This window comes from Prinia subflava, chromosome 4 (assembly GCF_021018805.1).
Source record: "Prinia subflava isolate CZ2003 ecotype Zambia chromosome 4, Cam_Psub_1.2, whole genome shotgun sequence".
Taxonomy (NCBI): domain Eukaryota; kingdom Metazoa; phylum Chordata; class Aves; order Passeriformes; family Cisticolidae; genus Prinia; species Prinia subflava.
Window position 1 is genome coordinate 160375 of NC_086250.1, and position 27210 is coordinate 187584.

Here is a 27210-nt window from a genome sequence, read left to right on the forward strand (position 1 = left end):
CCATGGTAGAGAGAAGCACGCTCTGTGTACTTGTAGCAAGAACAATTTTCATTCTGTGTTGCTTTGGCATTTCGTGTCTAAAATCTTTCATGCAGAAAAACACGGAGCTGCTCTTTATCTTTGGGAACAGGCCGCACAGGATATATGTTTAATTAAAGCTGACTGCTGGAGAGCAGGGAGCCCCACCATTCTCCATATGCTGCCTGGGCCGGGGGGTTGCTTTTGTGAGAATGCAGGAAAACAAAGAGAGGTTAGGTTTGTTTACCATAACACAGCTCTCAGCAGATGGACATCGCTATTTCAAGACAGCTCTCATCAGTGCTAAATTAGTGGGCATTGATGCTTAGAGGGCAACACTGACTGAGCTGAAAGCCACAGGCACTTGTCCAAAGGGAAGATACAGCATTAAGGGAATTCTAGGAAAGTTTGCTCCATTTGGTGCTGTGATGTACAAGCTACAGAGACTTTCAATTTTTGGACTCAGTTGTTGTTCTTTCTACAATGCAACTTTTTAAGAGGAAAAAAGGGTTATCTCCTTGGGCTCCATTGAGGAAAGACCAAGGCAGCATGAGTCGTGGAGACCCTTTGCTGCACAGTCCAACTTTCTGAGAAGCCAGAAAGGTAAACCTAACTCCTGAGCTGACTAGACAGCTTGTGCTAGCCAGGAGGTTTGGCACAAGCCTCTGTAAAGTTCATCACAGAGCAGGAATTGCTGTGGCTGGACAGTTCATTCACAGATACCCCTACTGAGGCTGCAGGCAGCTGGCTGCAGGACACCTCTTGTCAGGAGCAATGTTAAAGACAACTGAAGAAAATTCAGTCAGCTGTTTTCTCTCAGAGGAGAGAGGGCTAACGTTTCAATTGACAGCATGGGTAACTTCTGGGCCAAGCTATCTCTGCATTTAAGATAGGTCTGGACTGTCAAATCCTTGCCTCCGGAGCGTGCATCCCAGCTAGATGGAGCAAGGCACTGACAGGCTCAGGCTGTTCTCAGTCCTTCCTTTGCATCTGTGCTTGCGTTTGTCCTCTGCTGCTCTTCCACACACTGGTCTCACAGTGCTGGCAGCAACTACCCCAGCATGTCTCCTCCTCCTCTCCCTGAGCCCCTTCCTCTTTTGTGCTACCCAACTAACCCAGAACACCTTTTCTTCTCGCTGGTTTTCCCTTCCAAGCTTTCCAGTGTAGAGCCCAAGAGATAATAATTTATTTATTTTTAAAGCAATACATTGGAAACAAAACAGCAGTATCCTGGCAGATGGGGAGAAATTATCTCCACAATCACCTGCCTGATCTGCCTACAATAGTGTGTGCTTAATTTCAGTCTGCAATGGTTTGAGGAAGGCAAAGTAGAGGATATACAGAAAAATGCAGGCAAAAAAGCAAGCCCTGAACCTGCCTTTTTAATTGGTCGACCATGGCACATACCAGAGGTATTTAAAAAGAAACAAAATTACAGATCCGCACTCCAAAGTAACGAGTGAAGTTACATTGCCTCCTTCCCTGTTTTTCAAAGACTAAAACAAAACACATGCTTTCTAACGTTTAACTCCTCAGATGCTGCATATTCAAGTTATGTAGCCTTTCTGGCTTATGAAGTAAGATTTATTTAAAAACACAACAAAGAGACAGAATAGAAAGGAAAAGAAAAAACAAAAAAAAACACTATCAAAAGTATTATCCTGACTTATGACAGATACTAAACATCTCAAGGCTCACTTCAAACCTCAAACTTGCAAGGGCTGACAACACTATAGGGGGATAAAATCCAGGTAGCCACTAGACACTACAACCCTGACAGGCCCTCTTGAATCACAGCAACAAAAATAACATCTTACCTGAAGACTTCACAGCGTTAGGAAGACAGTTGCCTTTCTGGGGCACTTCCTGGAGGCTTAGAAGTGGCAGCAGGCTCTAGGACACTTACCTTTTGTACCTAGATTAGAGCTGCTTTGTCCTGATAACAGTTAACACACAACCTCTTCAGGTGGGAATGGGTCAACTTTTTCCACAGGTTAACCCTCTCCCTGCTCCTGTCTGGGTGCTGTGATGCAAAAGTGAGGGCATGGATTTACAAAATATCAGGTATGTGCAGGATCAAGAGATGGAAAGAAAGAGGAAAAGGAACAGGAGTAGTGTCCAAGGTGGAACCCAGTTCCTGTGGTCTATGCCTGAGTATCACAAAAGGAGAATCAAGCTGTAAAAGAAGAGTGCAAACAGCCCCAGAGCTCAAACTTCTCCTGGGCATTTGGGGAACTTGGATTTAATAGGAATGATACAATACCCTTCCCCGCTTCCAGTCACAGGGAGAGCTTTCGGCACAGACTTGGAATATCCATTTGCATCTCATATATTTCCTTCCATCAGGCACTATCTGCTCCTCACCACCTCCCTGGTGGATTCTCCGTGAGAGTCATGGCCCCTGGAGTGGGACAAAAGGATGCCAAATGCCTGGAGGCAGATTTCTGTCTTTGAGCATGATCAGCATCTGGTGGTGATAGGTAAGGGGCACAAATATTCCAGAGATCTTAGGATCTCAGAAGTTCAAGACAACTCTGGTTTAGGCAGAAAACACCCAACACTGGTACTGAGCACACATAAGAAACCATGAGAACAAGAGCTGACTACAGCGGTGGTACTTAGAGTGTGCTCACTCTGATTAGGATTTTTTTTTTTCTCAAAACGCCCACAGGAGACTGAGCCTAAAGTCCTGAAACTTCACATCTCTTCCTTTCCCAATTTCCCTTTTCTTTGAGTTTCTACCATGATAATAAACTAGCAACGTATTTCATCTATATACAAACTTCTATTTCTCAGGTTTTTGTCCATCCTTGTTCTTTCCTCTTTTTCCCTATGTTTTCCCTCCCTCTTGTTTGCTTTCTTTGTGTGCAATTAGGAATTGAAGTTGTGCATCAGTTGTGTTTGAATAAGAGCAGAGAACAGTGTAGTTCATTTAGGGAAATGCTTGAATTAGAAATGGCTGAAATGTGGGGTGTCTATTTTTTAAAGATTCTACTTGGTGGTTGTTGAGGGCTCTGGAGCACAAGTCTTATGAGAAGCAGATGAGGGCACTGGAGAATAGGAGGCTGAGGAGTGACCTTATCACTCTCTGTAACTTTCTGAGAGGAAGCTGTAGCCAGCTGTAGCCAGGTGGGGGCTGATCACCTCTCCCCTGTAATGAGTGGCAAGGCAAGAGGACATAGCTTGAGCTTGCACCAGGGGAGGTTTAGATTGGTTATTAGGAAAAATTTCTTCACTAAAGGGGTGGTCAGGCATTGGATTAGGCTTCCCAGGGAAGTGGTGAAGTCATCATCCCTGAAGGTAGTTAAAAGACATGTAGATGTGGTGCAAAGGGAAATGGTTTAGTGGTGGGCTTGGCTGTGTTGGGTTAATGGTTGGACTCGATGGTCTTAAGGGTCTTTTTCAATATAAATGATTCTTTGTAAATGAGCAGTGTAGGATGTAGGAGCTGGAGTATTTGAGTGAGCCTGCTTGAATATAGACTAAAATATGATCCCACCGCTTGCTCAGTCTTTCCTTCTCTCGATGTTGACATTGGAGGAAACAGGCTACAGTCACTGTGGGGAGAATTCACCACCACTGCGAGGCTTCACCTCTCGCCGCCTTCTACCGCAAGTAAAGCTCTGCGTGTGGGAGCGGCCATTGCACTGGCACCTTATTAACATCCTACCTCATTAGAAAAGAACACTTCACCCCTGCTCAGGTGCCTCAGAGGAAACCCCGTGACCTGCAGCCCTCTTCCCCTCCAGGGGAGCCTCTCCAGCCATGTTGGGGAGTCAGGCTGTGGCTTCCCAGCCCCGTTTCTCTGCCAGTGCTCTGGATTTTTTGGTACACGGTGGCCACGTACTACCTACCTGATCCGCGGCTCCTCTCACAGCTGCTGAGTTTCTGCTACCTCTTGCTTACCGCCTGGGGCCAGCCTGCCCTGCCATTGCAGCTGCTGCCCTGAAATTCCAGCGGCAGCCCATCTTCGCCATCCAGCGCGGCCGCATTGCTCCGTGAGGGGACAGCCCTGAGGTGGCGGCACAGCGCCCCCTGCAGGCGGGGGCACGGCCCCCCCGAGCCCGCGCGCCCCTGCCGGCCGTGCGGCGCGGGAGCGGGGCCCGCGCTGTGCGCATGCGCGGGGCGCAGTGAGGCGCTGCTGCTGGGCCTGTTCCCGTGGCGTTGGCTGAAGGCCCCTCAGGCTCAAAGGTAGAACAATTCAGAGGGAAGGGGGTCATATTCTCCATTCCAAGGGAGGCTCCCACCTTTCTTGGCAGACATCAAGATACATTGACTAGAGAACGACCAAAACCTCCACTGAAACTCATTTAAGGAGGAGATGAAGAAGAACAAGTGGCAACCGCTTGGTAACAAAACACCAAACCAATTAAGATCAAAGAGACTCCAAATTCCAATAATGCTGTTGATCTGGACTGTCACATGAGGTATAGGGGAATTTAGGTCATAAGGGAATAATTTTCCAGGGATTTCTTTATTTGGGATCCCTCTTTTGAGGTATCAAGCTCAAGATACCAAATACCATAATTGATTTCTTGCAATAAACCTGTCTAATGGAAATGAGAGGTCAGTGTCTAAAATTTCTGTAACAATAGGACTTCTTACCTTGGATGAAATCTTTTGTCCTTCTTATCTAATACACACATTTTTAGTGTTTTGTTTTCCTGTTTTGCTCAAGTTAGTTACTTCTTAGGGTTTTGCTTTTCTCTTCTATGGTCTCTGTCTTGTCATGGTCTCAGTCTCCCTGCTTGTGCTTGTCCTGTCAGTTCTCCACTGCTGTTCCTGGTAATGCCCAGTAGTGATGCTGAGGCCATTTCTGTGCTCTACGGTGGCTTCACGAGAAATATCTGCAGAGTAATTTAGCCACGGGTAAGAAAAAGAATCAACTGATATTGATGTAAAGGAAACATATACAAGAAAACATTTCTGTCCCAACAGAAATATAATTAAAGACAGACAAAACTGTTTTTCATGAGATGTATGGGATTGTGCAACAAATGCTGCTAGGAGGAAAACTTTTGGGTTTTGCACTTTCGCCCCATTCTCCACTGTTTGACATCAGCAACAGAACAGGTAAGGTAAAGGAATAGAACTGTCAGCCCCTTTCTCTCTGCTCCCCTCCACCTTGGAGTAAAAAATGTTCATGTAATAATTAGACTACTCTTCCAGCATCACTGGGAGTCACTGTCCCCTTGGAACAGCTCTAAAAATGGCATTCTCCCTTGAGCTTGCTGCTGAGTGAAGTGAACGCTGACCCACTGTGGTTTGTTTTTTCTTACAGGAATGAAACTGTTTTACACCAGTTCTGTTGCCCAGCAGCTGACGCAGAGCAGAAGCCTTCATCTCCACACTCCTCACCAAGGTGGGAAATGGTTGCCAGCAAGACCTTTGTTTTTTCTACTTCATCATCCATCACTGATCTTCCTGCCCTAGACAAAACTCATGTATTACACATGCCAATCCTACATCCCATGTTCCCAGCATTGCTGTCCCTCTCCTTTTCCTCACAGAGATTACTGTTTGTACTGTTGTGTAATTGCCTGCAAACTCCCCCGATCTCCACTCACACATACACAAAATGTTTTTCCAGCCTCTCTTCAAACATCCACTTCCATTCCATTGACCCACATTCATGCTTGTACCTCTTCTTACTGTATGTAAGGGGTATGTAAGACACTGTATGTAAGACACTGACACACACATACTTCATTCTTCTCCTTCAAATTATTTGTCTCACACTATGCGGTTCCTGGACGCACATACATTATAACACCTAAAGTATAGCAAGTCACCCAAAAAACTCAGGGTTCTGTCTCACACCCTAAGGCAGGTTGGGGGGAGTGTTTTTACCTGTGTCAAATGTGTGAGCTTGTCAGTTAAGAACAGCAGAACAGCCATAGACAGGTACTACTAACTATTACCAGCTTGTATCCAGTGCATCCAAGTGTGTGGACACCAGTAGTCCTCAGCTCTTCCTCATCAGTGCCAAGATCAAGGGGTCCAAAGAGCTTTGAGGTACTCCAGATGCATACACTGCACTTAGCTTCCACACCTGGCCTTGTCCCTCTGTTCCTGCCATCTCCTTCCCCTCTCACAACTTCCCACCATTAGCTCTTACAGACCTACTCTGTTTTTCCAGGCCTCATCACCCTTCCGACAACAGCAAAGAGGTTTCTCTTTAAAGATTTCTCTCATCACACTGTTAGACTTTTACATCTGACCTTTGGCACCTGTGCAAAAAGCCTGAGTTACTAGCAGGGCTCTGAACAGAACTGGGCAACTGTATTGCAGTAGTGAGGCTACTGCATTTTGAAAATGATACTTCTCATGTTCTACTCACTGGAGCAGACTGTGGTTTCTGATTTCCTTCCAAGAAAAAGTGTGAGTGCTGGACAACTGTGAAGAGAACAGGGGTAGGTGGGTGGGTGTGTATGCTCAAACGTAGGGTGTGGCCATAACTGGAGACAAGAGTGAAGGAGCAGGACCTCTTCTGCCCATTTGCGTGCGAGGATGGAAGGGTTAACTGCCATGATCAGTCTGTGCTGAGGGCTTTCAGGCATTGGTAAAGTTTGCATGACAGCCCTATCATGTCAGATGGGGAGATGCTGGCAAGGAAAAGGAGGCAGAGGAGAAGGAGACCATGAAGATCTCTGTGGTAGGGAAAGCCACCTCGCCCTAACATTTTTGGAGTGAGAGTTTTGTTTGAGTGCTCTAGTTTGTCTAGAACTAAGGATCAGTTTTGCTGTAATGTTCTATCATTATACCCTCATCCTTGACCCTGCCCCATTCTTGTCCCAGCCTCCATCTCATTTCTGATCAGATCTCTTAGTTTCTAGAATGTTCTTATTCTACAAGGCTGTCAGTCATATAGTCTTAAGCTCTAGGATCATTTTTGTCATGTTCTTTGTCAGGCCTTCCTTTTGTCCTGCTGACTCCCAGAGGCCTTGCTGAGTTTGAGTTTGAGCCTGAGTTTGCCTGCCCTCCTTCTGCTGGGATTCGACAGGTAAATTGAAGAGGGAGTGATCACCTGTTTCAGTAATTTAACAACTTGGGCAAGTTGCATCCAAAGATGAGTCTGAGCCAGGAAATCCTGAATTGTGGAAGAATGACAATGACCCCCACAGCACGTTGCATCTGGGCTTTTTGACCTGGTCTATGCCTGTCTGTTTGATGCCTTTTGTAGCTTGTCCCACACTGCAGGCCTTGTGCGTTCCTTACTTTTCTGCCCAGTCTTTCTCACATCCTTGCCATTTTTAATGCCTCCAGACCCCAACAGCAGTCCTGAGTCTGTCTGTGTGTGACACACTATTCAATGCACAGATAAAGATGGTTGAAGCCACCGTGGCTATTTGAAGGTGAGAAACAGGCATAGGGAGTCATTAAACTCTCTATTTAGCTTTATGTTAGCCATAAAACATCTCCTAGTCTCTGCCGGGTCCTGCAGTCAGCTGTGGGCTTCCTTCATGTCCAAAGTCACATAGACAGTGCAGTGAGGAAGGCAAAAGAATGTCAGAGAGGGAAAAACACAGAGTCAGCACGGGGCTGATATCCATATGGTGTTCTGGAATGGCTCAGTAGGCTTCTAGGAGAAGCTCATCATATTATGGAGTCTGTCACCCTGCTCAAATCATGAACAGGTTCCCCATTAAACCAAGGCAGAACCAAAGTCAATCAAGAAGTATGTGGGTCAGACTGTCTGAATAGGCAATCAGTTCCTGGGTGAGCCAAGCATATCCCTAAAAAAGCTCATCAGGGCTCCTGGTGGGAGAGCCTGGTACATGGGGGCTCCCTGTGCAGCCCTTCTGAGCCCTGCTGAATGGACAGCCACTCACAAGTGGTGCTGCTGTGAATTCTGATAAACCAGCTTGGGTTTATTCACTCTTTTTCCCTTCCTGATGGTTTCCCTAAATGAGATAAATCCTGTCAGAACTGATGCCACTAATAACCATCAGCCATCTAGTTTTAATTAGAGTTTGCTTCATTAATGCCCCAACTCCTCTCTGCACAGCAGATTAAATAATGTACTTGCAGCTCATTTACACAAACCCCCAAACTGCAAGGCTGAGCTGCAATCCTTTAATTAAACAGCCTGGCTGATCCCTACCGCTGCCTTGGCTCATCAGTCTAAGCCGATTAAAGAGAATAGGGACTAATAAAGAGCATAAACAGGGAAGTGACTCTCAGCTCTTCAAGGGACTTGGAGACTCCAGTGGTGATCAGCTGCTTTCTCCTCCTCTAGCAGGAACTGTACCTCAGCCCACGTCCCTTCTGTCTGGGACCTGCAAGAACGGTTCTGTCTTCAGCAGGAGCCTAGACTCGTCTTGTGGGACAGGAATCCTTTGGGAGAACGAGGAAAAACACAGCAGAGAAAGAGGGACATCAGAACAGTGAGATGAGTGGCTATCTGACTGCAGGAGAGACCAGCAGAAGCAGCCATACAGCTTAAGAGAGAGGCAGGAGGAGAGGCAAATGCAGGGAATAACAGTTGCAGGTTGACTGCCAGGAACAATCTGGGACAAAAGGTTGTCCTTGTGGTTTGTGGTGGTCATTATTGTTCTTGTGTGGTCCTCCCTAACATTTCTCTGCAAGATTTTGTGCTCTTTCTTTGCTGCCAGCTAAAAGTGCCTTGGCTTCACATGTATGAGAGTGATTAGGAACACGTCAGTGTCTAACCACTCAACAGAAGCCAACTCAATGAGGTGGTTGAGATTATTCCCACTCATCTTGTTCTGCTTTGCTTCACAGACTGCCACAAGCAGAGCTAGCCCCCTTTTCTCCTCCAGCGTGTGAATTCCTTGTGGGAAAGTTGCAGCTCCATGAGTTTAGCAATGCAATTTCCCACCTGGCTGCTTAGCTGCGTTGCACCAGCAATTAGCAAAACTGGTGCTGTAGGCCATGAATATTAAGAGACAGATTTGATCCCAGATTCTGCCAAAAAGCTCAGAGCCAAAGTACAGGATGAGGTGATGGCAGCAGCAGGCAGATTGCTGTTCCTGAACTCTAAGGGCTTTCCCATATCAAAGGACAGTATAAATCCTTCACCACTGTCTCTGCTGGACTTGTACACCACTGGCTTCATGATCATGAACCATCTTGCAGGTTGGGTTTCCAATGGGGATGCCAAATATCAGGTTGAGGGACGTGAAGAAACTCCAGGGATGGCAGTAGGAGCTAACCCTGCTCCTTTACTGAGGTGCTGATTAGACTCTAATTTAGCCAAACCCTGTAATTTCATAAAGCAACGGCTCTTTTTCTCGCTGGCTTTTGCCTATTAATGGCAGGGTTTCATTCTAGAGATTTGAATAGCCCAGTAATTGCATTTCCCACTTCTCCCAGGCACATAGAGTGGAGACTGGCATCCCAGAACAATGACCTCAAAATGTGTCCAGCAGCAGCCCAGTTCTAACAGGATTACATACCATTTTCCTTTGTATGAGGTAATAGGGCTGAAATGAGAAGGATCTGTTTCTATTAGAGTAATGAGAGGAAATGATGGAGTCACAATTGAAGGGAACAGTATATTCATTCAGTTGCCTTTCATAGGCTTTTTGGAGTCTGCCTCTGTGGTGCTGAATAGGAAATCAGCAGAAAATCACCTCTCCTCCTGTGATGGGAAAAGTTCTACAGAAAACTTTAAGCATCAGGGGCAGGTCTGCTTTGGCAAAGGACTTGGGAATAGTGCTGGAGTGCTGAAGTGTTGTGGAAGTGCAGATGAGACTTCATAATGCAAAGGAGACAGAGTTCTGTCATGAAGAGAGAGCAGTCTACTGGAAGAGCTTGGATGTGTACTTGGAAGAAAAGCTAGGATCTGAGACATTTTTAGAAAAGTTGGGCAAGCTCTGTTCATATTTTCCACATTTTCCAGTAGGGAGACTGTTGCTTCGATCAGGGTTAAAAGATGATTAGTGCCACTAATTTACAAAGTGTTTACTTCATGATTATGGACCAATGAAATAACTCAATACAGTTTAAACTTTGAACCGCTGTAGACTCTTTTCTAAAGCGCCTGCTGGATTAGTCACCGTAACAGATTGGCTGCTTCCTGGCACCAGTTAGTGGTAAGGAGACATGGGAACCATTGGCTACTTCTCCAAGCCAGGCTTCCTTGCATTTCTGGAGAAATTCCTTCTTGCCCCACTTATGACTTACCAAAGTACTGAAATGGAAATGTGTGTTCCTGCTGGAGGAAGCCCTTGGTGCTGGTGGCTCCATTTTTATATGTGGAGACTGATAAGTGGATGGACAGATTTTGGACAGTTTGTTCAAACCAAATCTTCCAACATCTTTCTTGATAGCTCTCTGACTATGCTGCACCCTCAACAGCACATGCTTAAAGCCCAAAATCTGGTTTCATTTACTTCTGTCTCTGACTCTTCATGTCTCTTTACCTGAACTCTCAGCTTCCATTGAACATGCATTTGTTCTTTGTCCTGTGAAGTCATGTTGGAAGATGTTGGCACAAAGGAGCCATGAATTTTATGCTGCACAGTCACAGCATCACGTCCCTCTTTGACTCCTCGCTCCTGTAGCCCAGGAGCATCTCTCCTTCCACTACAGCTCTCACTTCGCCCTTGGGTCACTTTAGGTTCTCTAACAGTTAGATCCTCCTGAGAAATTCCCAAGACCTTGTCTGCGTTGTGATTGCAATGTCCCTTAAGGCTGAAGCCCATGAAGTTGTTGAGAACTGAACCACTCCCCAAGTGTATGCTCTCTCTGGACATTACTGAAGTACCCAGATAAACAGGTGGACAGTGATGATTTTCCACCAGCATCCATCCCTCTTTAAGCACTACAGTTAAACAACTGAGCTACTCAGCATTTTATCTGAACTTGTCTGACGGGACAAATGCAAATGCAGTTCACGAAATGGGAAACTGTAATTTCTGATTTAGGATTGCTGGCAGGATATCTGGAGGTCAGTGCTTCGTCTCAGCTCAGAGCTGTTCCATGGCTTTGGCTCAGGTGTGAAGCATGATGATGATTCTAGTCTGTATCAAATCAGATCTATAACCTTCCACTTACAGAAGCCTAACAACTGCCTAATTGGCCCCCAGCTGGCAGTGTTAAGTGCAAGTTCCTACAACTAGTGGACCATGGAGGCTGAATTCTTCTCTGATTCTTAATAAAGAAGACTCCAGGTCAATCTTAACAGGATGTGGACATGCCAGTGCAAAGCAAGCCTCTACATCCATGGTCTTGTATACACTAAGGACAAACGACCATACACAAAGCTCATGAGTCTGACTTCTTTCACTCCCCTCAAAGTCCTCCAGAGCACTGCTTTTGAAACACATATAAGTTTGAGCAACATTTCTGCTTTGCTAGCACATCCTGTTTGTGCTTCTCATTTCTTTTCCTTATTGAGGTCATGGGCATGAAGAGAAGATTTTTTTTTTTTTGTTGCTTCTTAACCGCTCATCTCTTACTCTTCCATCCCTGCAGACTTAATAATCCTATTCCAGATAGTACCATTGGAGGTTGCGGGGAAGCTGCAAACAGGCAGAGATGGGTTAGCAAAGTTCACATAAATATCGCCCCAGCTCACAGTTGATTTCAGTCTGACACAAAGATGTGGGCCATGAGTAATGTCTAGACCCAGATTTGAACTTCTCCTAAGCTTGGGAGTGAGCAGATTCCTCACTTTTTCTGGGTGTTTTGTACAGTGAGGACTAGCAGCTTCAGTTGCTTTGCAGGAGCCTAAGTCTAGAATTACAAAGATGTTTAGTGAATGTAGATTTAGGGCAAATATGTAAACACTAGAATTATAAGAAAAAATTATTTTAGAAAACATCCTTAACATAGTAGTTACCAACAACCTTGGGAATCTCTTGCAGGGAGGTATAGCTGGGAAATCTTCTGGTACTATGACCTGGGAGGAATGGCTTTCTGGATGCATCCAGAGAAACAGGAGGTCGGTTTCAGATGCATCGTCTCAGTCCTGTAAAGGAGCTCCACCAGGACATTTTGGCACTCTCTCCCACGCAGGCATTTCCCTGCTCCTCTCCAACAGCTGGTGCAGCTACTTTCAGGCAAGTGTGGAGAACATGAGGGTGGGGAAGTAAAGCAAGGAATAGATTGACTCTTCAACAGGAAAAAAAAAATTCTGGTGGAATCTGGAGTCTCCTTGTCACATTGGTTGCTTTGCTTGCTTCTATCAACACCTTTCTTCAGGAAGGTGGAAGATGCTAGGAGAAAGAGGCTGAAGAAAACATGCTTGAAGTATCCTGTTTTGAAACTGCGAAGATGCCCATCAGACACATTTTCTGAGAGCCTGAAGCTCTGGCTGTATCCAGCCATTGCCTGGCCACGTGTTCTCCAGCTCTTTATTTTCCCGTGTTGCTTCTGTTGCTTATGTGGGTCCTGCCCTAGAGGAATTTCGACTTGGATTCAAGTGCTTTTCTCCCACTTCTGCCAGTACTTGCTATTTCTCAGGCCATGGTAATCTGTGGGAAAGAGGATTGATCATAGCCAACTTTACAGCTGTGGGAGTCACTTTCAACAGCTGTTGAGATCAGTTAGTGGCATTAATACCAGGCAATTCACTCTGGCCTGCAGATGATCCTCATGTTCTCTCTCCTATACTGCAAAGAATGTCTTGCCTATATCATGGCAACTTTTTGGTACCAGGGGAATGCAACATAAACACCTGCTCTCTCCTGTGTTTTCTGTGTGATAATGCTACAGACAAGCATGGGAAGAGGCTGTGCCAGCTTTGGAAATAGCCCTGTATCTAGCACTAGCAAATGAGCACAGATGCTCGGTAAAATAATGGCAGATGGACTGTGGTGAAGCTCACACCATTCATCCTAACCCTCTGCTAATATAATCTGATCTGATCTGCATCAGTCAGGATGCACCCACACCCCAAATGGAGCCATTCCAGACCCTCTATACACCAAGGTGTGCTCTGTTGAACCTAACAGGTGGTTTCTGTGGACCCTCTGTCCACATGCTTGTTAATGGCTTACAAGGCAGAGACAGACAGGGCAAAGAGATGGAAAAAAGAGTCAAGGAGAAAGAAAGGGAGAGAGACTCATCCCAACAAATGTAACAATGCTACTGTAAGAAAAATGGATGGCAAACATACTATACAGAGAAAAGGAATAACAGGAGGGAAGGAGCAGGACAAGCAAGAAGATAAAAAATAGTGTAAATGAAAGAAAGGACTGCAGAGAACAAGAACATATGAGCAGGAGATAAATGAGCAGGTCCCTTGGCTGGAATAATTCTGTTCATGCCAGCATTCTTTGGCAGGGACACAATGGGACTGTGGCCTTTTATTACACATTTTCTTGTAGTGTGATGTCAATCCAAAGGCCTTTGTCTTTTTGGTGCTCTGCAACACTAACTCACTCCTGTGAAGGTTCATCTTCTGGTCACCCCTATGGGACAGACTCTGTGCTCAGATAGACTAAGCTCTCCCTTTGGAAAAATATCTCCGTGCACTAGAATTCCTTCTCCTGCATGTGGCCCTGGCGGATTTAATATGTTTCAGGAAGAACTGAAGAGGCTGAAATGCTGAAGAGGAGCACACTGTACAGCTGCTCAGGCCACTCTGTGTTCTGCAAACAGAAGTAGATAGCTGAGGGAGTGCATGCAAAAAAGTTGAGAGGTATTTTGAACTGCCATCTCACCTGTTCAAAAACAACAACTGGAGACAACTCCATCTTCTGTGAAGAAACATTATCCTGAAGAAAAGTGTCATAGACAGGATCTGAGTTCAGTGAGATTTCCCTTGTGAGACTGTGAAACCTCAGCTGTGACACCTAATTCCGGCCACATCACTTGGAAGTGTGTTAACTTTTAACCACTTCTGCTTGGCCCCCCGGTTCTTTAGACACACACAGATTGTATCCCACTGGACACTAATTGCCTGGTGATCCGAGCTGTGTGTCACCTTTGCTGTGTCCCGCTGTCCCGCACTGGTATGGTGCTGCTTTCCTGTAAGCAGGCTGTGGTGCTGTTATTGTTGTCTGTATGTGGGTTGACTGCAATCTCTCTCATTCCCTCTTTTGCAGAAAGAGGGAAGATGGGATAGATGGCATACACTGCTAATGCTTTTTTCCACCTGCCTCCAGAGGTGATTGGCAAAGTATAACCAATTCCTGTAATTTCCCAGACTGCATCGATGCGAAGGTGCTAGGTCGAGATGCACAAACCAGAATGGTGCAGAATGGTGTTGTGAAAAGTATCTCTGTGCTGTCACAGCACATTTGGATCTGATAAGGATGTTACAGAACGTCCTAAAATAGAGCATATTGGGCTAGATCCTCCACTGGGGAAGGTGCAATCCGCAGGAATAAAGTCATTTATAACACCAGCCAGGATACTGCTCAGCAACACAGTAGGATTGGTTGAGTCTAGGCAAACCTCATGGGTTTTTTATGTTCTTGCCCCAAAAGATCTGTGTCTGAGAACAGAGAATAGGGGTAGGAATAATCTCCATTCCTCATAGGTAGGAAAAGGTGAGGTACCATGGGGAAATATGAGCTTGTATGGCCAAATGTGTCAGTTGCAAAGTCATCCTGTTTTCCAAATGGGAATTAAAAAAAGATAGAAAAAGAAGTGGAGCCTCAGGGAGTAAATGTGACATGAAGTGGATCAGAGTGTAAGTGAAGCAGCAGAGACAAAATAGGTACAAAACTGGAAAAGTAGAGCTTTGTGCCTACTGCATAAGGCTATGGGGGTGGTCACTGCATTGGGGAAAGGAGGAAGGAATGCTAAAGCATGCTGTTTCTGTCTTGGTCTTCAGCCAAAGGGCAATGCAAGCCTCTAGATCTGAACACAGTGGCAAAGTTAAAATCTGGATAAAACTGGTGAGCATTGTTTGGATTGTCTGTACTGAGGGGGATGGTGATTTATGGCTGTGTTTCTCTTTATGTGGAGGGGAACAAGGCTTCTTTCTATTTGGCTTGACACAAGCAGCGACTTGAGAATAGAAACAAAATTTATCCGAATTACACCAAGATCTAGCTGTGAAGTGGCTCACTCACTGCCTTCACAAACCAATTACCCTGATCCCTCAAGAAGGAGCCCAGAGGTACAGTCCAACCTAGAGTCTGCCACAGCAGGTAGAAAAAGAAGACTGCAGAAGCCCCTGCCTAGGTCTGTAAATGCCAAGAGCCATGTCCCTCACCCAGCTCACTGCTGGAGTGGGAGAACAATGGGCTGAGTGACATACAAGCTTTCCTTGTCTTGTAGAGACTCTGCTGCCTCCCAGCCCTGAATTCATCTCATTTTAGCAGTGAAATTTTATCTTCTGCATGATTGCACTGGCAGGCTTTTGTCAGCGAATTTGGTGATGTTCAAACCTGCCTCAGGGATGAGGAGCCAAGAGATCTGACTCAAAGTGGCAGAAAGGCTGCTGCTGAGAAGCCAAGTTTCTCTTTCCTGGGGTGCTGAGCGGGCAGTTACACTAATGCAGGATGCCATCTGTTTTTTTCCTTCTCTAAAAGGTCGTGTTTACCAAACATTGCAGAGGCAAGAGGGGTCTCAGGTTAAAATAAAAGTAATTAAACCTTGCAGAGGAGGTCCTCCTATGCCTTCAGTTCTATTTGGTGGTCTTCAGACCTCAGTGAAGCACAGGTGCCATGTTCAGAGCAGCCACAAGCAACGTTGTCTGCATTGCCAGGCTGTGGACTCGTGTCTAACCTGCAGAGACAGCACAGCACCCAGCCCGGGGTGCCAAGCCCCAAGGTGTGACAGGCAGCTCAGAAAGGGGCTTCCCTTCCTAACTGAGCCTTGTGCTCCGCAGCTGGTGGAACAGGAGGTGTGGGTGGGAAGAGGAGCGTGCCAGGGAGGTGGCCCAGGTGCCATTCTGAGGTGTCATCCAGAGACATGCAGGAACTATAAGAAAAAACTATGACAGCCACCCACACCACCCAGCACAGCCAGCCTTGCACCACAAACACCACCTCTCATCAAGTGAGAGCTGCCCTCGCTATTCCAGGCCACCCTCTGGAGGAGCCTGTCTGTCCTCTTGGAAAAGCAGAGATCTCAGTCCCCTGGTAGATGAGATCTGTCATGGAGAAACGGGCCCTTGGACTGGTGGCCAGCCAGGACAAGCGTCTCAGGAGGGCACGGGGTGCTTCAGAAACATTTAGTTCCTGTAGTGCTGTTCTGTAGCAAAAGGCACAGCAACACAACAGTGTGGGAATTACACAGCACACGAGGATCAGGTTTAAACGCTAAATCTGAAACAAAGGCCCTGACTTTGGCATGTCAGAGTATGGGACAGGAGGCTCTTGCTAGTATTATTAAATTCTGTCTGCTTAATGAACATCTCACCGATACCACTTCAAGTGATGCTGAAAAGATGTTGCCTGTTTCAGTCCATACTAAAGGATGTTAAATTTAATTGATTTCCAAGATATTTACTGTACCATACTGTCAAATCTGTTTTACAGGTGTGTGTGCCAGACCTTTTATGAAATAAGTAATATATTGTGGGATGGGTAATGAGCTTGGCTAATTACCATTAATTCCTCCTGGGCAAAACTAGTGTGAGAAGATGGCTTGATCCCACTGCTTTGTAAGGTGCTATGTGTATGTAGACAAAACCAGAATCTCGTTCCTATATTTGTCTTTGTTAGGGGAGACTGTCTGAAAAAGCTGCAGCTTGGCTGGCAGGGGATGATTTGCCAAGATCAAGTTCCAAGTTCCCTGCCTTTCTGGCAGGAGAGACTTTTGCCTTCCATCAGTTTCACCAGGTTCCCAGAGAGCACTAACTCCAAATCACCCTAAAACTCAAACTTACAAGCAAATCAGAAGCAATTCTTTTTCATACAGGCCCCCGGCATGTCAGAAATCTCTGAACCTTCAAAAGATCCCATAATATATTACCAAGCTTGTCTCAACTGGTTGTTTTTTTCCCCATTGAATTCTGATGAACCCATTCACCATGTGTCATGGGTGTCCCCAGGGAGCACCAAAATGAAATAAACTGAAAAGGCACTTTAGACCCTGCTAAGTCAGCAGCTGATTTTTTTTCCTGGGCAGGGAAGCTTAGGAAAGACAGAGGGGGAGCAAAGGTTCTTGCAGACTTGGGGTCTGGACTCCATCCTACTGGCATTAGCTAGTGGACTCTTTTTCTAATTCTCTATATGGTACTTTGTAGATTTTTAAATTCTGATATCTCTGAAGCTTTGAAGTCTCATATAAGTCTAAGGCCATGAGAGGCAATTAATGAGGCCATTAATCACTTACAGCAATTTAGGAACAGTATATGTAAAATAACCAACCAGTCCCCATAAGGAGCACTGTGAAATGGATGCATGAATTTTTGTGGTCTTTCACAACTAGTGCAGGTAGTCTTTGCCTCAGTTACAGGTCACAATCCTGCTCACTGACTTTGAATACCACGAAGAAGGCATTTGGTAAGTTATACATGGGAAACAGAAATATGGTCTTCTTCTGGAGTGACAGAGGGAAGCAAAAAAGAGCTAAGATCAGCCTCCACAGTGCTTTTGTAACACCTCACAGCCATAGCTTCCTTCTGTATGATCAGCTGGGCCTTTTTGCATAACCATTGTACCTGGCAACAAGAACATCCTCTTCTTCAGTGACTGGTTTCTTAAACCCCTCACCAAATCCAGAGGTGCCACTGCTACTTTTTGTTACTCTGTTATTGCTCTTATTTATGTGCAAACTTTTTTCTTCGTGGAAAAGGAGAGAAGCTGCATAGAGATGAGTTTGGTGTGGTGACCACATGGGAGCTCTGTAGCTGTAGAGTGATCAGTGGGAAAGCTCAGTTTTGATTTCTTACAGGACTAACATTATTGTCCTCAAGAAGAATAGCTCTTCTGGTCCTTGAGCCCTGTTTAGTCACTCAGCCATCCTGCAAACACTTTTCTGAGAGCTCTGAAAATTCCTCTAAGACCGTGAGCTGATTCTGGTATTTAACAGTGGTGCAGTGGAATGTAATGTCTGGAGCATCCAACTTGCATGTTCCTGCCTGCAGGCATGCCTTGAAATTGCCTTGAAATGTTTGAGGGGAAGGGGCTGCGTGTTGTTTCTCAAGTCATGAAGTATGGGAATGTCCAAGCCTGACAGTCAAGATCCAAGAGGTAATCACGGTTCATCTCCACAGTTATCAATTGGAAGTGCAAACATGCATTTCCAGCAGCAAAGGAGTGATGAGGAGTATGCAAGGAGGATGCAACACCCTGATGCTGTAGCAAGTGCAGTGCAGTCGTATCTCTCCCAGGACAGGCAGTGACACAGCAGCTCTGTGCAGTCATGGGGAGCAGACACGGCTACAAATGGGCATATGGGCTTCTCTGGCTTGATAATTTAGTGTCACTGATTTGGTCTTTACGCTTTGAAAAGAGCAGGGAGGGAGAAAAAAGAGAGTAATAAAACACCCTCACTATTATAACATTTCTCCTCCATCTTGTCCCTTCATCCTTGCCTTACTCTAATCCTTATACAAAATCTTCCTGAGAAACCTGCACATAAAAGCTAAGTATCAGAACTCTGATTTACTTGTGCTAAATAAAAATAGGTATGGGTGCCAGCTGAATTGTCTCAGTGAGAGCTTTTTCACCATCCTTCCTTCTTGAAGCAAGCACTGGGATTCAGCTCACAACCCTGCTATCCCTGTTCTGAAATGCTGGACTGGGGATAGTACTTCATATAAGCCCTGAGTCAGATTGTCTGTAGTAGCCATTTCTGTTAACAAACCTTCCGCCGCAGGCATATACAAATCAGCAGTGCAAATGAACAGGACATACCTGAAACACGAGAGATGTTTTTCACAGCAGATGGAATCTATTTGTAACAGTGACTAGGCTCATTGTGGGTCATAAAATTCATGTAGGAACATCTAGGAAGAAGAGAACAGCTGAATTTCTAGTCTTCCGTTTTACCTGATTGCAAGTGATTTACGTTAATATTACAACTTTGAATCAAACAGAACACAAAGAAATTACAATCCTTCTCTACCTGATTGTATGACTGTAAAAGCTGTGAATAATGGTGGCATGTGACACTCAAGGACAGCAAGTAAAGAACACTCACTGCAGCTGAAACTGCAGGGGTGATGCTGGGATTCCAGCTAAATTGACCTAGTTGGAGTTTGGCCGGGACTTTGGGATTCACACCTTAGACTCTGCATGGGACTTTTAATTATTACACGTGGTTAGACCAATTTTCTCATCCAAGAAAAAATATATGCAATTGCTCCATTCACTTTCTTCATCCCACAGCCAGGGAGTCTGATTGCTTACTGGCCAAGGGAAAGCAAGTGACTCCACCTACTTTGCTTAATAACATTTTTTCCCCAGAGATCTTTCATGCTATACCTTCCATCCTTGCCCTACTTACTTTCCTTACTGGGTTTTTTGTTTTGTTTTGTTTTTGTTTTTGTTTGTTTGTTTGTTTTTTAAACTGTGATTGTAATAGCTCCTGAGCCATCTTTTGTTAACGAAACCTGTGTCCTACCAATGCAAATCAACTGTGTCACTCAGGACAGAGGGAAAATGTCAGGATTGTTAAGTTTTTATTTATTTTGCTGTAGCATCAGTTTTGATCTTTAGCAGTGTGTTTTATTTCTTATTTGGGGCTTCATCAGTCATTGCTACTAGAGAACAAAGAATAGGCTTTCCGAAAACACTTATTCAGAAACAGGTTCAAGATCAGACTAAACCTGGGAGAAACACAGTTTTGGTAAGTGGAACCATAGGGCTGTAATGGTAACATTCAGACTGCTAATCAAAACCAGTCTTTACCCCTTTTTTCTGCTGCTTATAAGTCACTGAGGTTTACTGCTGAAGCTGAAATTTCCCAGGTTTGTTCAAAGGTGAAGTAAGTTTGCTTTTCTCTTTTTCACACTAAGAGAACTTTAAAATAATTCAATGGTTCAGCCATTTTTATGATTTTTTTCCCCACAACAGAACATGTAGAAACTATTCCCACTTCAGCAGGGGTGTTTGCTATTGTGTTCTGAATAGCACCACAGCCAAACCAGCATGGGGTTAAAAAGTTTATATTTAGCATAAAATCATCTAGCTGAAAAATGCCTTTGAGTGCTCCAATGGAATCTGATTTTGATTTGACCGAATTTTGACCCTGAGGAAATTCCACTCATAAGCACACTCCATTCTGTGTGGCTGTATCCACTGGGCTCGGAGCGTGCGTGGAGGAGGAGGGCAAGGTTAATGTGTGTGTGTGCTTGGCTGATGTCCTGCTCCCAGCACAGATCTCTAGGGGCCAGCAATGCCCCGGGAGAGCGGCGCTGAGGCGGACGGTGATTCTCACGCATCTGTGGCAGAACAGTCCTTTCAGTCTTAGGGCCCTGTGTCTTGAGAAATAACAATGCCTACTGGGATTAAAGGAGGCTTCTTGAGCGTTTTGGATTGGCCAGGGTCAGAATTGGGTGTGGTGAGGGTACCTAGGGTGAGACACAGCCCAGTCATCAGTAGGTGTGGGGTGATGTGGCAGCTCCAAGGTCCAGTTATGGAGTCAGTCTTCAGGGTCCAGGTCAAGCGTGTCCATGGCCACACAAAGGGTAAAGCTGTGGCAGAGCTGGAGACCAGCACTCTTAGAGTGTTGCTAGGGCAGGGATTGATGGCTCCAGGCTGGAGAGAGAGCCTGGGGAACCTTCATGTCTGGAAATATTTAAGAGCTGCCTGGAAAAGGCCCAGATCAACCTTATCTGCCTCTAAAATTGGTCCTTCTTTGAGCAGGGAGTTGGAGGAGAGATCTCCAGCCTTCTCTCCCAGACTAGGTTAGTCTGATTCTACAACACCTGCTGGTTTTAATTCTGTATTGGCAACGGATGCAGGATGTCCTGTCACTGTGAATGTTACTCACTCAGGCTCTACACTGTGTGACAGAAAACCAAGCAGCGAGATGCACCCACCAGAGGTGACGTCCTCCTCACAGAGCAGCAGGACTGAGCTCTGCAAACTCTGACACACGCTTCATATTCCACCCAGAGCAGCCAGTGGGGTCCTCGGACAAACAGAGCTAAGCATATGTGCCAGTGTTTAGAGGACCATCATGTCAGGGAATATTTGCTGGCGTTCAGAGTCCATTCAGGCTCCCAAGCAAGTCAGGAGAAGGCGAGCCCTCCATCTGAGTGCCTTGGGCCCTGACCTGCCCAGAGAAGGTCTGCATGGCACACTGGGCACCGTGGCCTTGACTCAGCTGAGCCATTTGGAGTGTGTCTTGCTGAATGAGAGCTTATGCTTCTAGCCGAAATTGCTTTATAGGGCACAGTCCAGTTCCCACTGAAATACTCGGGAAGCTTTTGCCATGCACTTCAATGAAAATGTGATCAAATCTATGTCACTAGATCGTCCCTTAGGCTGAGGATAAAAATTGCTGCTCTGCTGGTTAAAATCAGAATGGATAGAACAGGGGCTGCCAATAAAAATGTTACAGTGAGATATGTAAGGGAGGAGTCCTTTAGTAAGATTTCCTGCAATATAGAAGAGAAAGAATTAAAAATATCTATAGGTGTACAAAAAATGGTAGCATCAGGAATAGAACAATGCAAACTTTGGTAAGGTGTTCAACCTCAAAGAACAGTTTTATACCTCATTTTAAAGTATTTCCTGACTAATGAGTATGCAAAGACGTCATTTTAGTAAGTTTTGACAAAGTTGGTTATACAGCATTTATGTAAGAGACTGATTTCTTCTGTGAGTTTATTTTTAAAGTCTAACTGGTGACTATAGGCATGTGTATAAAAGAAGAAACTTTCTAAATTTAAATCCTTCATTTTTCTTAATTCTGAAGTTGTGGTAGTGTCTGGCTAATCAGATTTGGAGCCCTCTTAGAAACTGTGGGAATATTTCTAAATTTGATTGTTAATCTGTTGAACGGAAAAGCTGCCACTGGAGAGAATAAACTTCCTTTTAAAGTACTAGTAAGTGTGCAAAAGTGTTCAGAGGCTTAGGAGGTAAAGTCTATTTACAGCTAGAAGATTTGGACTCTTAAGGGCTTACAGCACTTTCGAAAATGAGACTTAAATACTTCTAAGTAATTTGGGCAGTACATAAATTCGTATCTAATTTCCCTCTGTTTGCTCTGACATCAACACCAATCATAAAATGATTTTTATCTAGTTGATAGCAAAACCGGTTTTATGTGGAGCAAATCCAAGAGAAAGAGATATGTTTCAGAAGTGAATGAAATAATTTAATAGTGTTCAAGTATGGGAGGCAATACCTATCCTTGGTTTCAGTGAAATTAAATGCATTGGTTCTGTAGTAATTATTTCCAAACTGGATGTTGTTCTCAGCTGAATGCTCATCCCTTGGAAACCAGTGGAACTATGTCTGATGGACTTGGTGCAGTAGCAGCCAGAGTCCATGTAGGCTTGAACACTCTTGCAAATCATAAATTATTCTTCTGTAGCCACAGGAAGGAGGCTCAGGTAACGATGAACAAACACTCTCATGGTTCAAACAGAATAACAAAATTTTGTTTGAAATTGGATGGTTTTGGAATATACTTGGCAAGAGGGGTTAAGTACAGACTTCCTCGTCACTTCAATGGATCAGACATATGCTAATCCCATCCTGCCTGGAGCGAGATGTCAGCTCTCTTAGAGAGCACTGTTGTCAGGCCCTGGTTTCACACAACTGCTGCTGTGGCTGACAGGAGGAAAGAGCTTTCCTTTCTCCACAAGATCTCAGTGGCACAGCAATTTGTGGGTCAGAAAGAGGCAGCTTCTTTCACAGAAGCTCTGCAGTCTGCTGTGGCTGTATTGCAGACACTAAAAGGATCTCAGGGCTGGCTGGCTCTGCTGCCCCTTTGTATTCTCAGCTCTCCAAGAGTTTCTTTAGAAACTCTGCAACATTCAGCCACCCTTGCCCCATTTCCCACATGCTCTTAGAGCTCCAAGGGAAAACTGGTTCCTTGGGATCCAGGCTCCATGCTAGATGGGACTCAGGGTGTGCAGAAATGCTGAGCAAGAGGCAGCAAGTGCACAGGGGTGATTGCCAGCTGCTCCAGAGGGCAGGAGAGGTGTCCACAGGCCATGACACACACCCTCCTTGTCTTCCTACCTTCTCCAGCTGCAGCACCTGGAGCAGAGGCAACCAGGCAGCTTGAGGAGTCACAGGATGGTTCATACAGGGGTGCCTGCCTTTAGAGAAGGAGGCACCAGAGCTTTGGCTGGATCAACCTCCAGTCCTGATCCATCACTGGAGGAGACCCCGATAGCCCAGGCTCCTCAGACATTTAAAATGCAGCTCAGGGAACAAGTATAGCGAACAACAATAAACATGATCATAAATCAAATATAATATAAACAAATAAAAAAAGAGAAACATTGCGTTTTGTTCACAGTGACGATCCCAGCGGTTCCACAAGCAAGAAAGCCGGGTGTGAAACGGAGGATCCGAAGGAGGCCGGCAGACAGAGTGGCCAGGAAGGCAGGTCCGACACCCTGACGCTAAAAGCCCAGCATGCGGAGCTGCAGGAAGAGCAGGCAGCGGGGTGTTCCCCTCTGGTGCAGAAGGCGAGCCTCCACCACACGGGCTCCCCTGTGAGAGTGCAGCGCAGCAAGGGGACGGCCTCGTGTTCCCATGCGGCTGCCTCCGATTATGAGCTCTCCCTTGACCTAAAGAATAAACAGGTACCGAGGCTTCCTCCTCAGGCTGTGGGACAAGGGGATGGAGTGGGTGGGACTGCATTTGCACTGCGGTGGAATAACTTTCAGCAGATACATTAGCCTTTTGTTCACCTAGAGCTTTTGCCCTGTCTAACCGGACATACAGGTGTGAGAGGCTGATGGAGGAAGTAGCTTCCCCACCTTTGACTGAGTCACCCTTTCACCCAAACCTGTTGGTGTCTGCTCCTTGTTGCCTGGATTCAGTGGTCCAGAATGGACCTAGAAACCCAGTTGTGAGTGTAGGCTTAGACATGGGTTGCAGGCAGCCAAGAGCAGCAGCATCCAAGGGTAGTGCCTTGCTCACAAGTGTACAGTGTCTGTAGGGCTCCCAGCAACTGGTTGTTCCCAATGATCTCCCTCATGGAGAGTCTCCAAGAACCATCTTGCCATCTTGGATCATGCAGGGCAGGCCCCCAGCACACTTCTGCATTAGCAAGAGCTTTCCAAGAGGAAGTGGGCTTTATTTAATGAGTGTCCTGCACAGCATCTACGATGATGTTTGTGCATTGCTGCCACCACTGCCCTCAGTCCAGAGGAGGATGCTGAAGAGATAAGCAAGTTTACCAGGCTGAGAGAAAAATACTCAGTCCTAGAAGTTGCAAGGACTGCTTTCTGTGCCTGAGACTACAGCCTCTAGAGCATAAGCGTGCCTCTCTCTAGCTGCACCTCCCGATGGACTCCCAGCAGGACCCAGTGGGACTGGGGCTAACAGCAGCTGGCCTCCTCCCTCTCAGGTGGAATGTGTCCCTGCCCTCCTCATCTCTGCAGAATACAGTCCAGGAGAGCTGCTGTGCAAAACAGAACCTAAAGCATAATTTGTGCTTTTACCTGGGAAGGCAGCTCAACCAGAGGCTGTAGGGTATGCAGACCCTGCAGTCTGTGAGGTGAGGAGGACAAGCAAACACTGGTGACAGTGTCCAGAGTATGTTCAGGGGGAGAGTTCAGTGGAAGCTGTGCTATTGCAGCTGAAGGGTCTCAGCTAATGAGGTTTCCACTGAAGAAGCTGCTACTTCTGGGACATCTCTCTACCACTTCCCTCAAGGCACAGATGCTGTCTCTAAACATACATGTCACATCAATGACCCAATAGATTTCTGAGCAAAAGAGACACCTCGGCTCTCTAGCTCTTTCTCAAAATACTGCATATTCAACTCAGACAGAATTCTTGCTTCACACCAGGAAAAAAATAAGAGAGACTAATTAACTGGCTTTACAAGCAAACATGACATATCTTCAGGGTGGGCCATGTCTTGACTGCTATATATGGGCTTACCCTCCTCAATAGCCTAGAGCTGCTCTGGTTTGTCCTGGGGTGTGTCTGTCCTGTGTTATTTTAGCTTTAAGGTCATGTTGCCATATCACTGTTCTTGCAGCAGAGGCCAAATCTGCTCTAGATGCATGTGAACAAGAGAAACATGTTTAGCTGATTGTTCATTAATGTCTGGTGCCTCGCAGGACTGACCTTGCAGGGACTGAGCCTATCTCCTTGGTGAAACCACCTTTCTCACAGCAAAGGAGCCTTACAATGTGTGTGCCCCTCCAGGCTCATGGATGTCTTCAGTGAACTGCCTCCAGCTCTGGAAGTGGGGATTTTTAGGCAGTGAAGAGCACTAATTCTTCCATTCTTGTACTGTAGTATGTGTTTTTATAGGTATTCCTATCAATTTACTCATCAGGTAATTTTCTTAAATGGGAGTAACAGTGATAGGACCTGCACAGTGCTGTCCTAGCAGAACCCTACTTGCAGCAGAACTTGTAATACTTGTAACTTACAGTAAGAGAAACAGGTGGAAGGAGACATTTTTAGTCCCACTGCACAACTGAAGTCCCATTTACCTCTTGAGAGAGGACTGAGTGCTAGTAAGGAAGGAGGGTAAAGTGCAGCCTCCTCTGCAAGGCTTGGACCAGTCGTTGCCCCTCAGCATAATCCTAGAGAGCTGGTGAGTGGCTTCATGGCCCTCCTTGCTCCCTACCCCATGAAACAGAGAATTCTGACAGTGCACAGAACAGAAGTACTCTGTGCTGGGAGGTTGGAACAGGGACTCAAGTACTAAAATTCTCCTGTGCTTAGGCTCTATTGTAATGTTGGGAAAATGGAGGGTATGAAAGGAAAGAGGAGCATGCTTTCAGTCACACATGCTCTTGGGCTGTGCTGAAGGGCAGCAGGTGTCCCACGGATGAAGGAAACACTCCGTTAACAAATATCCCTTACAGCAATGTCCTTCCATTGTGAGAGGCTGGGAGGGAGGGAGAAGCATTAAGAATGAGCAATAGAGAACATGTATGCTTTGTATGTCTTTTTTTTTTTTTTTCCTATTTTTTTTGCGATGCATGCATTGCCTTGAGTGACTCAGATTCTATCCCTGAGCCTGATTCTTTTCTGGTTATAACATGATAGCACATCACCATGCTCAGTGGCAACCTGGGTGGAAAACCAGTGCTAACTGAGAATAAGATCAGGCCTGGTCTCTCCTGGCAGATTTATCAATTTATGCCTATGGGCAACAAAGCCATGGGGTGTGCACCTCAAACGTTAATCCATATCCAGGCCTGCAGTCTGGCTTGCCTTTTGGCTTGCCTTGACCTTGTTAAATCTCCCTTCACAAGCAATCCCTTATGGCAGTGGATATTTTGCAGCCATTTCTAATTCAGCCACAAGGCCTGAATTGCTCAGAATGAGTGTTCATTCTGAGGCCCAGAAATGTATTAAACTAATTATTCTTTGAAATCCCCCTGACCCTCCCTCCTGCTCTTCCATTCCTTTGGCTTTGGCTGTCGGATTATTCCCCAGAGAAGAGTAGCTTTAAGTAGGCAATTACTTGTGATTCATGGGGTTTATTACGAGTGAGAGAAGGCCAATCATGTCTGGCCTTTCTCGCCTCTCAGATGGGGAGAGAAGGTTCCTCCAGCCATCCAGACATACATCTCCATTACCCATGACTGCTGTGGTGCTAACAGATGCCCTTTCCTCCTCTTGAGAGGAAGAACACAGGCTACTGCTCTGCGAAATCCTTAATTCCTTTGGACTGTCAGTGAGCTGGATCTGACAGCAAATGAGTATGTCTCAGACATCAACAAGCACCAAATGGCTGGGTTACAGCAAAGAAAAAGAGACAGAGACCCACTGCTACCAAACAAGGGTGGGGAGGGCACTTCTCTATGGGGATGCTGAATCTGGCTCTGTCAGGCTTCTCAAGCATCCCTTGGAACAGACCCTGTCCCTGTTATGCCTGCTGAAAGATGCTGTAGGATTCCCCTTGCTTTGGACAGTGCCAGTTGGCAGTGGACCACGTGCAGAACCAGCCTTGCACCCGTGCTATGAGCTAGAAAACAGACTAGTTGTGGAGCCCTCTCACTTCAGATCTTGTTCTGCTCCTTAATGCCTTAGTCCTTTGGGAGGACTGAGATTATGGACTGCAAAAAGCTGGTGATTTTTTTATCGAGGTACTGACAGCTTGCTCTGTTTCTTTAGAGTTTTAGAAGGATCTCTCCTCACTAGCTATTAAAGTCTGCCATTTTTGGCACTGTCCTTGCATGAGATAAACTGGCCTTTTACTTCAGATCAGCAA

General features: G+C 45.7%; 1 protein-coding gene across 6 annotated transcripts in view; it reads left to right on the top strand.

The window, feature by feature from the left end:
- IQSEC3 (IQ motif and Sec7 domain ArfGEF 3) overlaps positions 1-27210 on the top strand; it is a 94456-nt gene that overhangs the window by 33080 nt on the left and 34166 nt on the right. For 4 of the 6 annotated variants that reach the window (XM_063395035.1, XM_063395039.1, XM_063395036.1 and 1 more), the window contains exons 2-3: positions 5300-5380; positions 23317-23605. In XM_063395035.1, the coding sequence (XP_063251105.1) occupies positions 5300-5380; positions 23317-23605 (370 nt within the window). Of the gene's footprint in view, positions 1-4144; positions 4210-5299; positions 5381-6953; positions 7022-23316; positions 23606-27210 lie in introns of those variants that run through there. The other 2 variants (XM_063395040.1, XM_063395041.1) reach the window with 2 other exon arrangements.